This window comes from Peromyscus leucopus, chromosome 1 (genome assembly GCF_004664715.2).
Source record: "Peromyscus leucopus breed LL Stock chromosome 1, UCI_PerLeu_2.1, whole genome shotgun sequence".
In the NCBI taxonomy this organism is placed as follows: domain Eukaryota; kingdom Metazoa; phylum Chordata; class Mammalia; order Rodentia; family Cricetidae; genus Peromyscus; species Peromyscus leucopus.
In genome coordinates, this window is record NC_051063.1 from 64458611 (window position 1) to 64470723 (window position 12113).

At 47.0% G+C, this 12113-nt stretch overlaps 1 protein-coding gene across 2 annotated transcripts in view; it reads left to right on the forward strand.

The window, feature by feature from the left end:
• Positions 1-11247, forward strand: part of Tubgcp2 (tubulin gamma complex associated protein 2) — a 24158-nt gene extending 12911 nt beyond the window's left edge. For both annotated transcript variants that reach the window (XM_028869578.1, XM_028869596.1), the window contains 12 exons: positions 294-493; positions 932-1121; positions 1808-1953; positions 2542-2722; positions 3015-3195; positions 5872-6044; positions 6326-6454; positions 7731-7851; positions 8190-8333; positions 8998-9126; positions 10321-10484; positions 11041-11247. In XM_028869578.1, the coding sequence (XP_028725411.1) occupies positions 294-493; positions 932-1121; positions 1808-1953; positions 2542-2722; positions 3015-3195; positions 5872-6044; positions 6326-6454; positions 7731-7851; positions 8190-8333; positions 8998-9126; positions 10321-10484; positions 11041-11176 (1894 nt within the window). In that variant the 3' untranslated portion in view covers positions 11177-11247. The remainder of the gene's footprint in view (positions 1-293; positions 494-931; positions 1122-1807; positions 1954-2541; positions 2723-3014; positions 3196-5871; positions 6045-6325; positions 6455-7730; positions 7852-8189; positions 8334-8997; positions 9127-10320; positions 10485-11040) is intronic.
• The last annotated feature ends 866 nt before the right edge of the window (positions 11248-12113 follow it).

The following is a 12113-nucleotide window of genomic DNA, read 5'->3' on the forward strand; positions in this document are numbered from 1 at the left end:
GTTTCTTTGTATAGTTTTTGTAGTTTTGGGTGCCTGTCCTGGATCTCCCTCTGTAGACCAGGCTGGCCTTGAACTCACAGAGATCCTCCTGGCTCTGCCTCCCAAGTGCTGGGATTAAAGACGTGAGCCACCACCACCCGGCTCAGTTTAACTCTTAATACCATAGATTCCCATTGCTATAAGTACTGGAGTGAGTAATTTGCTTCTTGGGTAAGAAAGGGACTTGGAATGGGCTCAACTTTTGTTTGGAAATTTAGCTCTTCCCCATCATGTCCCATGTATCTTTGCTGTAGGTTCATTGAGGAGAAGTCTTCATTTGAATATGGCCAGGTGAACCATGCCTTGGCTGCTGCCATGAGGACCCTGGTAAAGGAATACCTGATCCTGGTCACACAACTGGAACAGCTGCACAGGCAGGGCCTCCTGTCACTGCAGAAGCTCTGGTTCTACATCCAGCCAGCCATGCGAACCATTGACATCCTTGCCTCTCTTGGTGCGGACTGCTGGTGGAGGTGCTGCAGGTGGAGGGCTCCCTAAGGCAGTGCATGGCAGACCATTCTGGCTATGGGTGGCCATTCATATTTCACTCTCTGGTGGCAAAGCCCTTGCCACATCTCATTTTAGTAAACTATAGAAGGAAAGCTTCAGAGTATTTTTCTTGTTTTTGAGTCAGGGTCTCCTGTATTCTGGGTTGGTAGCAAACTCAACTGTGTAGTCCACATTGGCCTCTAACTTGCAGTCATCTTGCTTCAGCTTCCTAAGTGCTGAGATTTGGGTGTGTGCCACCACATCAGACCTGGAAGCTTTTCTAGATGGGCTTCATCAGCAACTGTAGCATTAGCATCTGAGCATGGCGTCTTGGTAGGGGTCCTGCCTGCCTTTCAGGGGTGTATATTCATCTGGGTAGTGAGCCACCCCTTTCTGCCCACAGCCACCTCAGTGGATAAAGGCGAGTGTGTGGGCGGGTCAACGCTGAGCCTTCTCCATGATAGGAGCTTCAACTACACAGGGGACAGCCAGGCGCAAGAGCTTTGCCTCTATCTGACCAAGGCGGCCAGTGCGCCCTACTTTGAGATCCTGGAGAAGTGGATCTACAGGGGCATCATTCATGACCCATACAGGTAGGACCTATGTGTGCCAGACACCTTTCACGTGGACTCTCCACTGTGTGGTAGCCTCTGAGAAGGGACATGCCAGATATAAGTCCTCAACACAACAGTCAGCTTGGAGCTGAGGGAGTGTGTCACTCACACAGCTGCCTTTTAGTGGCTTCATCCTGTTGAATAAGGAACATTGGTGTCTAAATCTGGAGCCCATATCCTTCCTGCCTCCATGTGGTTGTGTGTGCCACTTCAGCATGATGTCTTTGAACATGTAAAGCAAATGACTAGTTCACAGAGAACTCTCTTCTCTTGTGCTAGGCATGAATCCCAGGCCTTGCATGTACTCTAGCACAGAGTGTGCCTTGTGTTTCTTTACTGAGGGGCCAAATTAAAGAATCCGGTATGGTAAGCAGTGCAGTTTCCATCTGACTACAGGCAAATGGTTCTTAACACTCTACAAAAAGGGTCTGGTTCTGTTGGTGACAGACCCACATACCCAGGAGAAATCATTCTGTGTCCATCCTTTGTCCATATTGGAAGAGTAAGGAAGAAGTCACCTAGCTTTGCCTCAAAGTAGACCCCTGCTCCCAAGTGAGGCTAGAGTTATCAACTCACAGTGCAGTGGTTGTGCATCGGAAGTATGTGGCCCCTCAGAGTTGGCCAGCCTTGCCCTGGAGTGCCCTGAGACACTGTGTGACTTGCAGTGAGTTCATGGTGGAGGAGCATGAGCTGCGGAAGGAGAAGATCCAGGAGGACTACAATGACAAGTACTGGGACCAGCGCTACACTGTGCTGCCGCAGCAGATCCCATCCTTCCTGCAGAAGGTGGCAGGCAAGATCCTCAGCACAGGTGACCGCCGCTTGGACCTCTCTCCGCAGCCTTCCAGCCCCTCTGCCCCTGGAGATGACTTAGCTGGGAATGACCTGTTACCCTGAGCTGTTAGCCACTGATAGTTCCTAGCTCTCCATGGCTTCATTCTGCCCCTGATGAGGAAGCTGTCTGCCTTAAACACAGCTTTCTATTTTGTGTTTTAACATCTAAAATTCCATCATATAGCAGGAAAAGCCATGAGGAACTCACACCTCCCAGGCCAGCTGCATCTTTTAGTTTCATTGTTCAGGTTAGGGCCTGATGGAGATATTAGGCAAGTCCTCGGGGCCTTGGCATGTGTGCTGTGCTCTGAGAGCTGAGCAGAATCAGAAAGGGCTAGGAGATGATTTAGCAACCTAGCTCTCAAGGTTTTTCAAAATCCTTCCCATGAAGTACAGTTCTGAAGAACCATTCCAAGTCACTATTGCACAATCTTTTTAGTGACAGGAAACAAATTGTGCCTCATGTTTGGCCCACTACCTCATGTTTGACTGGTGTCACAGAGGTCCAGGCCTGAGACACAACATGTACAGTGATAACAAATCCACCATCCTCTATTTTTTCCAGGAAAATATCTAAATGTGGTCAGAGAATGTGGTCATGATGTCACCTGTCCTGTAGCCAAAGAGATCATCTACACACTCAAAGAGCGGGCATATGTGGAACAGATTGAGAAGGCGTTCAACTATGCCAGCAAGGTGCTGCTGGACTTCCTCATGGAGGAGAAGGAGCTGGTGGCCCACCTGAGGTTGGACTTCTTCCTATTCATGTGGCTGAGAGTAGAACGTTTCTCTTAGCAGCTATTTTGTCTGTTTGTTTGTTTCTGCACAGACTTTCTGCAGCCCCAGTGTGAGCTGGCAGAGTCTTAGTTGTCTATACTGTCCAAGCCAACAAGTCTCTCAGCTCCTTGCTGTCAGCCTCTCCCCTGCCATCCCCAGCAGTAGCTCCATGTCCCGCTGAGAGCTGCCAAGCCTCTACCTTACATGTTGAAGGCTGGGGTCAGGGTACATGCTCAACAACTCCTCCCGCCCCCGGCACAGGTCCATCAAGCGCTACTTCCTGATGGACCAGGGGGACTTCTTTGTGCACTTCATGGACCTTACTGAGGAGGAGCTCAGGAAGCCAGTAGAGGACATCACACCCACACGCCTGGAGGCTCTGTTGGAGCTGGCCCTGCGAATGAGCACTGCCAACACTGACCCCTTCAAAGATGACCTCAAGGTAAGTGCAATGTTAAGCCATCATGGCACATGGCTTTGAGACATTGGAGTGAGCAAATAACAGGGCCCAGTCAAGGTGTTCCACCGTGCGTTCATCCTTATTTCAGAGAACACTGGCTTGTAAGCATTTTATTTGGCTTTGTGTCTGGTCTCACAAGGGACACTGGTGTGTACTTTTCTTGTGGGTTTGGTCCACACCTGTGTCAGATAAGGTTCACCTCACAGAGTGTATGGAGGTGCATGCTTCCTCTTTATGTTCTTAGGTTTGGGAAGTGGGTGAGTTACTTGAGTTCTGTGCCTGGGCTCTTTTTTTTCTGGGAGATAGTGCATCAAGGCTCCATTTCATGCCGGTCAAGGTCTTTCATAACTTCGGCTTCCAGAGTCATTCTGGACACCTGTACGTTTCTGTCACCATCAACAAGGCGTGTGTTTGCTGTCACGCAGTGCAGAGAGCTCTTAGGGGTTAGGAAGCTGGCAGGAAGAGCTCTCCACTTTTCATCTCTGAGTCCAGTGGTTCGAGTCTTTTTTCTCACTCGTGTAGGGAGAAAGCTTGTCAGTTCCATTGATGTTTGTAAGAACTCAATCTTGGTTTTATTACTTTTCTCCCTTTCTATTCTTTGTTTCTGTTAGCTTTGGACTTAGATTCTATTCTTATTTTCTTGTGTTTTGAAGTTAGGCTATTTTAGCATGCTTTGTTTTCATTTGTTTCAAGAGATTCTGTAATTTCCTCATGGTTCCTTCATTAGTGATTCATTTTGTTTAATTTCTACTTATTTGTTAATTTTCAGGGTTTCTCCTTTTCCTTAGGATTTTTTTGTTTTTTAAATTTTGTTTATTTTATATGTGTGGGTGTTTTGTCTGCATGTGTATCTAGAAGAGAGCATCCAATCCCCCGGAACTGGAGTTACAGACAGTTGTGGGCCACCATGTGGATGATGGGAATTGAACCTGGGTTCTCTGGAAGAGCCGCCAGTGCTCTTAACCACTGAGCCATCTCTCCAGCCCAATGACTTGGTTTTACTTCAGCTGCCATGCTTGCAGAGTGTGCTGTATGTAGTGTCAGTAGTCAAGTGTCAACAGTGTGTCCTGGGATTCCACACGGGTTCTTCCTCTGCTTTGCAGGTCTCGGATGGTTCTTAGTGCTGTCCAGGTGGCTTGCTTCTATTACTGAGAGTGGGCCTCGGTCTCCATTGTTCTCATGGAGCTTCGTTTTTCCTGCAGTTCTGCTTTTCTTTCTTCACTTCATATAGTTGTGGGTCTCTTGTTAGGTACAGGAGTAATTTTATGGGGTACAGTCCTAGTGACAGTCTGTGGCCTCATCATTCAGGTGAACCACACAAGAGCCATCTCAGGTGCTGGCCAGGGGCAGATGAGAGTCATGTCTGCTCACCTGATGTCCCCATCTGTGTTACTTTGACAAGCAGGATTAGAGTGGTCCACATTTTCATGACTGTTAGGAGATGGTGAGCATTTGATTTGTTCATGAGCTGTTTGTGTTTTTCTTCTCTTATTCTTTGTGTTTTGTCTTTTTCTTGTCTTTTATATTTTATTTATATTTATATGTCATTCATGTCTTACAGGCACCTGTGTCACATTTGCATGTGGTTGGCTCTTAATATGTATTTTAATAATTAATGTTTTAGACAGTACTGTTTGTCCATAATAATAACTGTCATATAGCTCACTGAGTATGCTTCATCTTCACAGGTAAAATAAAAAGTCTTCACTCCTAAGATTTATTCAGTTTCCCCTATGGTTTCTCATTTATACCAACAACATCAAAAACATTTAAAATGTTATTTTAGGCCTGGAGAGATGGTTCAATGGTTTAGAGTTATCTTAGGTTTCTGTTGCTGTGATAAACACCATGACCAAAAGCAACTTGCAAGGACAGGTTTATTTCAGCTTACAGTTCTACATCACACTCCATCACTGAGGGAAGTCAGAGCAGGAATTCAAACAAAGAGGACCCTGAAGGCAGGAGCTGATGCACAGGTCACAGAGGGGTGCTGCTTACTGGCTTGCTCTTCATGGCTTACACAGCCTGCTTTCTTATAAAACCCAGGACCACCAGCTCAACAGTGGCATCACCCACAGTGGGCTGGGTAATCCCACATCACTCACTAATAAAATGCACTACAGACCCACCTCTAGACCAATTAGAGGCATCTTCTTTAATTGAGATTCCCATTTTTCCAAATGACTCTAATTTGTATCAATTTGACATAAAACTAGCTCGCATAAAAGTGTTTGCTGCTTTTTCAGAAACCTGGGTTTGGTTCCCAGCACTCACTGGGCAGCCTGTTTCTTTAGTTCCAGTGGATCTGGTGCCTTCTTCTCGACTCCACAGGCACCAGATGTTCACATATTATACATACACACATACATGTAGAGATACTCACATATATACACATAAGATAGCGCTGTCTTGGAATTTACTATGTAGACCAGGCTATCATTGAGCTCACCGAGATCTGTCTGTCTCTGCCTCCCAAGTGCTGATATTAAAGACATGGGCCTCTGTCCCTGGCTCTAACCTAATTTATTAATTAAGGTTATCAGTAGGTGGTGAACTTCTAATAGTATTTAAGAAACTGCTTGCTTTTCCAACTCCATTCAGGGGTAAGTAAAGGTTAAGACAATTTTGTATGCATCATTTCTTTTCTTTTTTCCCAAGATTGACCTGATGCCTCATGACCTCATCACTCAGCTTTTGCGGGTTCTGGCCATCGAGACCAAGCAGGAGAAGGCAATGACTCATGCTGACCCCACGGAGCTCACACTGAGTGGTCTGGAGGCCTTCTCCTTTGACTACATGGTCAAGTGGCCCCTGTCCCTGATTATCAATAGGTAAGGTCTGCATGGCCCAGGCCATCTATGGTCGAGCAGGTGCATACCACTGAGCTATACCCTGACCTAATTTTTTAGTTAAGGCTTTACAGTTGATGTTTAACCTCTAATAGTATTTAAGAACTTAGTTTCTCTTCCAGCCTAGTGCAGGGTTGGGTAGGAGTCGGGCAGCCTCACACTGCAGGATGCTAGGCTGTTCTTGCTGTCTGTTGATGCCAGCCTGCAGACAGTCAGAAGCACAGACTGCCTTGCCCAGGTTCCTAACATGTCCCTCTTTGCAGGAAGGCGCTCACCCGCTACCAGATGCTCTTCCGGCACATGTTCTACTGCAAGCACGTGGAGCGGCAGCTCTGCAGTGTCTGGATCAGCAACAAGACCGCCAAGCAGTACGCGTTGCACTCTGCAAAGTGGTGCGTCCTGTTTTGCCCTCCATGTCATTCTAAGAAGAGTGGCTCTGCTTGTTAGGTCTTGGAAAACATTGTTTGAAAGTCCCTTGTAGCTTACCTGTTTGCCTGACTCCTCCACTACTACATACTCACTGTCTACATCCTCATAGAGTTGACTTCAGGCAATGTCTGCATCACACAAGCCCCTCCCTGCATTCCCTCTTCTTGAGTACATAGAGTAATGAGTGCTGCGAAGTGCTCTGGTAACCTTTTGTACACTAGTGTGTGGAGCTAGCTGATGTTTGAAGGAAAGTTGAGGATAAAATTTCTTAAGAATTTGCCTCAGGCCGGGCAATGATGGTGCATGCCTTTCTTTAATCTAACCAACACTCGGGAGGCAGAGGCAGACAGATCTCTGTGAGTTTGAGGCCAGCCTAGTCTACAAAGGAAGTTCAGAACAGCCAGGACTACACAGAGAAACCCTGTCTTCAAAAAGACAAAAAAAAAAAAACAAAAAACAACCAAAAAAAAAAAAAAAAAAAAAAAGAATTTGCCTCAGGATAATGGGCAGTGGTGGCACACACCTTTAGTCACGGCACTAGGGAGGCAGAGGCAGGTGGATCTGTGAGTTCAAGGCCAGCCTGGTCTACAGAGTGAGTTTCAGGACAACCAGAGCTACACAGAGAAACCCTGTATTAGAAAAACAAAACAAACAAACAAACAGAATTTGCTTCTAGAAACTGGAGCAGTGGCTCAGGGGTTAAGAGCATGTAGTACTCTTGCAGAAGACCAGAGTTCTGTTCCCAGCACTCACATTGGAACAACCCATTAGTGCCTGTAATTCCAGCTCCAAGGGATCCTCAAAGACAACCCCTAGTAAGATACTTCTTCCAACAAGGCTGTACATCCTAAGCCTCCCTACACAGCCACCAACTTGGAACAAGTCATCCAAACCTCCACACCTGCTCTGAGCGGCTTAGTTAGCTACAGATCCTGCTCTGTGTCTCCATGGTATGGCTAGTTCGCACTGTCTTTTCAGTAAGAGTTGTGCTGAGTAGGACATTTACTTGATATGCCAGTGAAGCCAGAAGGGAGTGTCCTCAGACTTTAGCTCTGAGGCATCTTCCTTGTTAATATCATTTGTTCCTGTGTCTGAACTCTGAGCAAGCACATGAGAGCTAAGGTCATGAGAGTGGTCTGCTCTGCAGTGGAGTTGGGGGCAGGAGCCATCACTGTGTATTGTAGGTACTTTGTGATGATTGTGCACTTCCTCCTCAGTAACTGTGGTTTATGCACTCAGGTTTGCTGGTGCTTTCACTTTGCGGCAGCGAATGCTCAACTTTGTCCAGAATATTCAGTACTATATGATGTTTGAAGTGATGGAACCAACCTGGCACATCCTTGAAAAAAACCTGAAATCTGTGAGTTTCTGTTCTTCAGAAATATTCGTAGCATCTGAAAGACTCTTTCCCAGCCAAAGTGCATTTCATAGCGCCATCATGTGCTAGCCAGGTGTCATGGTGGCCACAAAAATGTCCGCAATCTCACATCTGCCTGCTTCCTTCTCATGTGCAGATAGGGCTTCCTTCCAACATGGGGCATGAGAGAGGAGACAGGAACAGAAGGGATAGAGACAAGTAGTTTCTAAGAGGTCACAGACCTATTGAGACAATAGAAATGTACAGGCAGTAGAGTACCAAGCAGAACTGAAAACCACATGCACAGTATCTTCAAGGAAGTCTCAGGCCTTTGTTTGCAGGCTTCCAACATTGATGACGTCCTTGGCCACCACACAAGTTTCCTTGACAACTGCCTGAAGGACTGCATGCTGACCAACCCTGAGCTGCTGAAGGTTTTTTCCAAGCTCATGTCTGTGTGCGTCATGTTTACCAATTGTATGCAGGTGAGGACAAGGAGGCAACATGGGAATGTTTAATGTCTGGGCTGTTGCCGAATTCTGCTCTGTCCCACAACTTCTGCCCTTGCAGAGCTCCTGGTCTTTGTGGCCAGTCCATCCCATTCTGGTTGTGAAGCTTTCTAGGGGCCCTCCCTTATTTCTTATAGTGTCCCTGGTACTGGTCTCTGTCTTGGGCCTCTTCTGAATGCCTTGGCATTCATTTGTCAAAGTGAGTAGTAAGTTTGGTCAAACTTGTCACAAGCAGTTATCCAAAATAATGCAGAAAATATCAGATGACAGAAGAGTAGCCTGGTCTCTGGGCTGGAGGATGCTGGGAGCCAGGTGCTTTTCAGGCATCACTTTGGAAAGACAGGAGGTAGAGATGTAGGTGTTGATGCGTTATAGAGGAGACAAGACTGTGAAGCCCCATCCTTAGATGTTTAGGGCCCATGTTAATTCCATATAAGAAAACATGAAACAACTTTTATGAAAATTAGTTGATAATCATTGAGAAATGTAGACTTGCAAATGCTGAGAACTAACATCCTGTCTACGGCTTTGTGTCCCTGTGTCTCTGGGTTGGGTAATGTGTACCTATAGATACCCGCTGTCTTCTATGGAACATTGTATCTAGAACTAAACATAACCTTTCCTCATGGCCCACCCTTAGAAATTTACACAGAGCATGAAACTGGACAGTGAGCTAGGCCGGCTGACACTGGAGCAGGGTAGTGTGCAGGGGCCACCCACAGAGACTGAACGGATTGAAGATCGCCCCCGGAAAGAGCCTGCCAGGAAGGTATGTAGCCTTGGAGTTTGTCCAGAAAGACCCTCTTCCTAGTCAGCTGTGACAGTATTAGCACTGCAAACTTAAGAAAAGAAAACCTTAAACAAGACAAATATAAATCCGGATGTGGTGGCGTATACCTGGAATCCCAGCACTTGGAAAGTGGAGTCAGGAGGACTGCTTGTTCAGAACCAGCTTCAGCTCCATAACGAGTTTGAGGCCAGACTTGTCTCAGAAACAAACAATCAAACAAAAAAAAAAAAAAAAGAAAAGAAAACATATAAGCCATTTATCTCCCTTTCCTGGCTGTCACCCATGTGATGGGGAAAAAAAACCAGGTCCTGCAGTTAGGTTGGAAACACAGCCACTAGAATCTTCCCTCTTCTCAACACTGAGCCTCTAGACATCTGGCCTCCAGGGTGTGGCAAAGCCGTCTATACAATGGTATTGTGTGGAGTAGGCCTGGCTGCCCTAGAGCGCAGAGCTTTGCTCGGCTGCAATCAGTGTTTAGTGCGTATTCTGATTAGAATAGTCAGCTGGTGCAGATGACCTATGCAGCCTTTAGGATTCGTGGTCATGTGTTAGCAAATGGGAGATGGTCTAGGAGCATGTGAGGGTCAGAAGCCATGGACAATAGGAAATAAGGTCTATCCTCCCTGCATCTTAGTGGCCAGGAGTAAGCACACTAGTTCTGAATCAGACCTACAGAGAGCACATAGTACCTTGCTGTTGGTTCTTGATACTGTGAGTCTGGAGAAGCCCCAGTGTGCTGGGCCTGCTACCCTAAGTATTTCTCCATTTGCTGTGTTCTGATGCCCCAACTTCCCATCTTTTATAACATAGGAACATCACAACTTTTCATTAAAAAACTAGGGAGGCTGAGTATGATTGTATGTACCTGCAATCCCAACATTTGGAAGGTAGAGGCAGGAGGATCAGGCATTCAAGGTGAGTTCAAGGCCAGCCTGGACAACATGAGATTGTCTCCAAAAAAGAGAGCCAGCAGTGGTGGCACATGCCTGTAATCCCTGCACTCAGGAGGCTGTGGTAGGAGAATTACAAGCCAGGTTGAGCTATGGTAGCAACAGTCTGTCTCAAAACTAAAAAAGCAAAGAAACAAAAAGGGGAAGAGCATCCTTGTAGCTTGCAGAGAGGCTGAGTACCTACCTGGTAACCACTACTGAGCTTCCTGCGGCTTGTTTCCAGCACCTGTCCGAGCATGTGGATACTCCTCAGCTGGTCCCTGGTTTGGAGGCCACCATCAATAACTTTGACAAAAACTTTTCTGCCCATCTTCTTGATTTGCTGGCCCGACTAAGTGTCTACAGCACCAGTGACTGTGAACATGGCATGGCCAGTGTCATCTCCAGGTAAGTAACACCTGACTTTGAAGCCTAGCCCTGCCATCTGCTTTTACTGTAGCCCTTGCTCCCCATAGCCCCCAGCAGCAGGCACCCTAATCCGGGCAAAGGCCGAAGAAGGAAGAGGGGCCAGCTGTGAATACTCTGGTGAGGGGGTATTTGCTTATCATTGGAATAGGAAGGGTCTCTGACTTCATCCAGGAATTAGGTACCATCCCTGAATTGCCCTTTGAAAAGTGCTAGTTTGGACATTGGGACCATCTAGCACCCTGTGCCACCCTACAATACCCTAGTTTCTAGGGTCACTAGCACTGAAAGTCATTGCCAGGCTTCCCGAGCCTGGGGTATCCTCAGACTCCCATTGCCAGGAGATGCTGGGTGATGGGAACCCTAACCCATGGTGTTCAGTAGAGCTCACCAGGGTTGAGACTTGCTAGTGTACCCATGTACTGGCAGATAGAGCATGCCCCTCCCTCTTCCTGGCAGAACCTGTGTATCTTCTCAGCTTAGGCTGGACTCTGTTCTATCCTAGAGTTTCCCTAACTCTCCTTCCTCTCCCCTAAAGGCTGGATTTCAATGGTTTCTATGCCGAACGCCTGGAACGTCTGTCTGCAGAGAGGAGTCAGAAGGCTGCCCCCCAAGTGCCTGTCCCAAGGGGGCCCCCAGCACCAACACCCAGGGTGGCCATCCCTGCACAATGAGCTCCCTTTTAAATATCTTCCTGGAACGTGGGTGTTGTGTATCATTACTGTTTAAATGTGGTTGGAGTTTCCATCTTGGCTCAAGGAATTTCTTCTTCAAGGTGCTAGATTTCCTTTTAGAAGTTTTCCAGAGGGCTGGAGCGATGGCTCAGTCAGTAATGCTTTCTGTGCAAGTGTTCGGACCTGAGTTCAGATCCTTGCCGTCTGTCTTGCATAGGACTCTTACTGCTATGATGAAACACCATAAGCAAAAGCAACTCAGAGAGGGTGGGGTTTGTTTGATTTTACAGCGTGTAGTCTAGTCCATCATCCAGGACAATCGGGGCAGGAACCTAGAGACAGGAACTATACAGAGGCCGTGGGGGAATGCTGCTTACTGCTTTCTCCCATGGCTTACTCAGCCTGCCTTTTCATCACACCCAGGACCAGGACCAGGACCAGCTCAGAGGCAGCACTGCCCACAGTGAGCTGGCCCTTCCTGTGTCAAACATCAGTCACGGAAATGTACCTTGTGGGGCATTTTCTCCGTTGAGGTTCCCTCTTACTATTATTTATTTTTGTTTTATGTGCATTGGTGTTTTGACATGGGTGTCAGGCCCCCTGGAACTGGAATTACAGACAGTTGAGAGCAGCCATGTGGGTGCTGGGAATTGAACCCAAGTTCTCTGGAAGAGCAGTCAGTGGTCTTAACCACTGAGCCATCTCTCCAGCCTGAGGTTCCCACTTCTACAATGACTCTAGCTTGTATGAAATTGATGTAAATTTCACCTAGCACACCACCTACATAAAAAGTTGAGTGTAATTGGGGGATGGAGGTGGGAGGATTCCTAGGGCTTACTGGCCAGCCAGTCTAGCTGAATCATGAGCTCAAGAGACCCATAAATAAATAAAAACTAAAAAATAGGGTGGAGAGTAATAGAGGAAGTAAACTGATGTC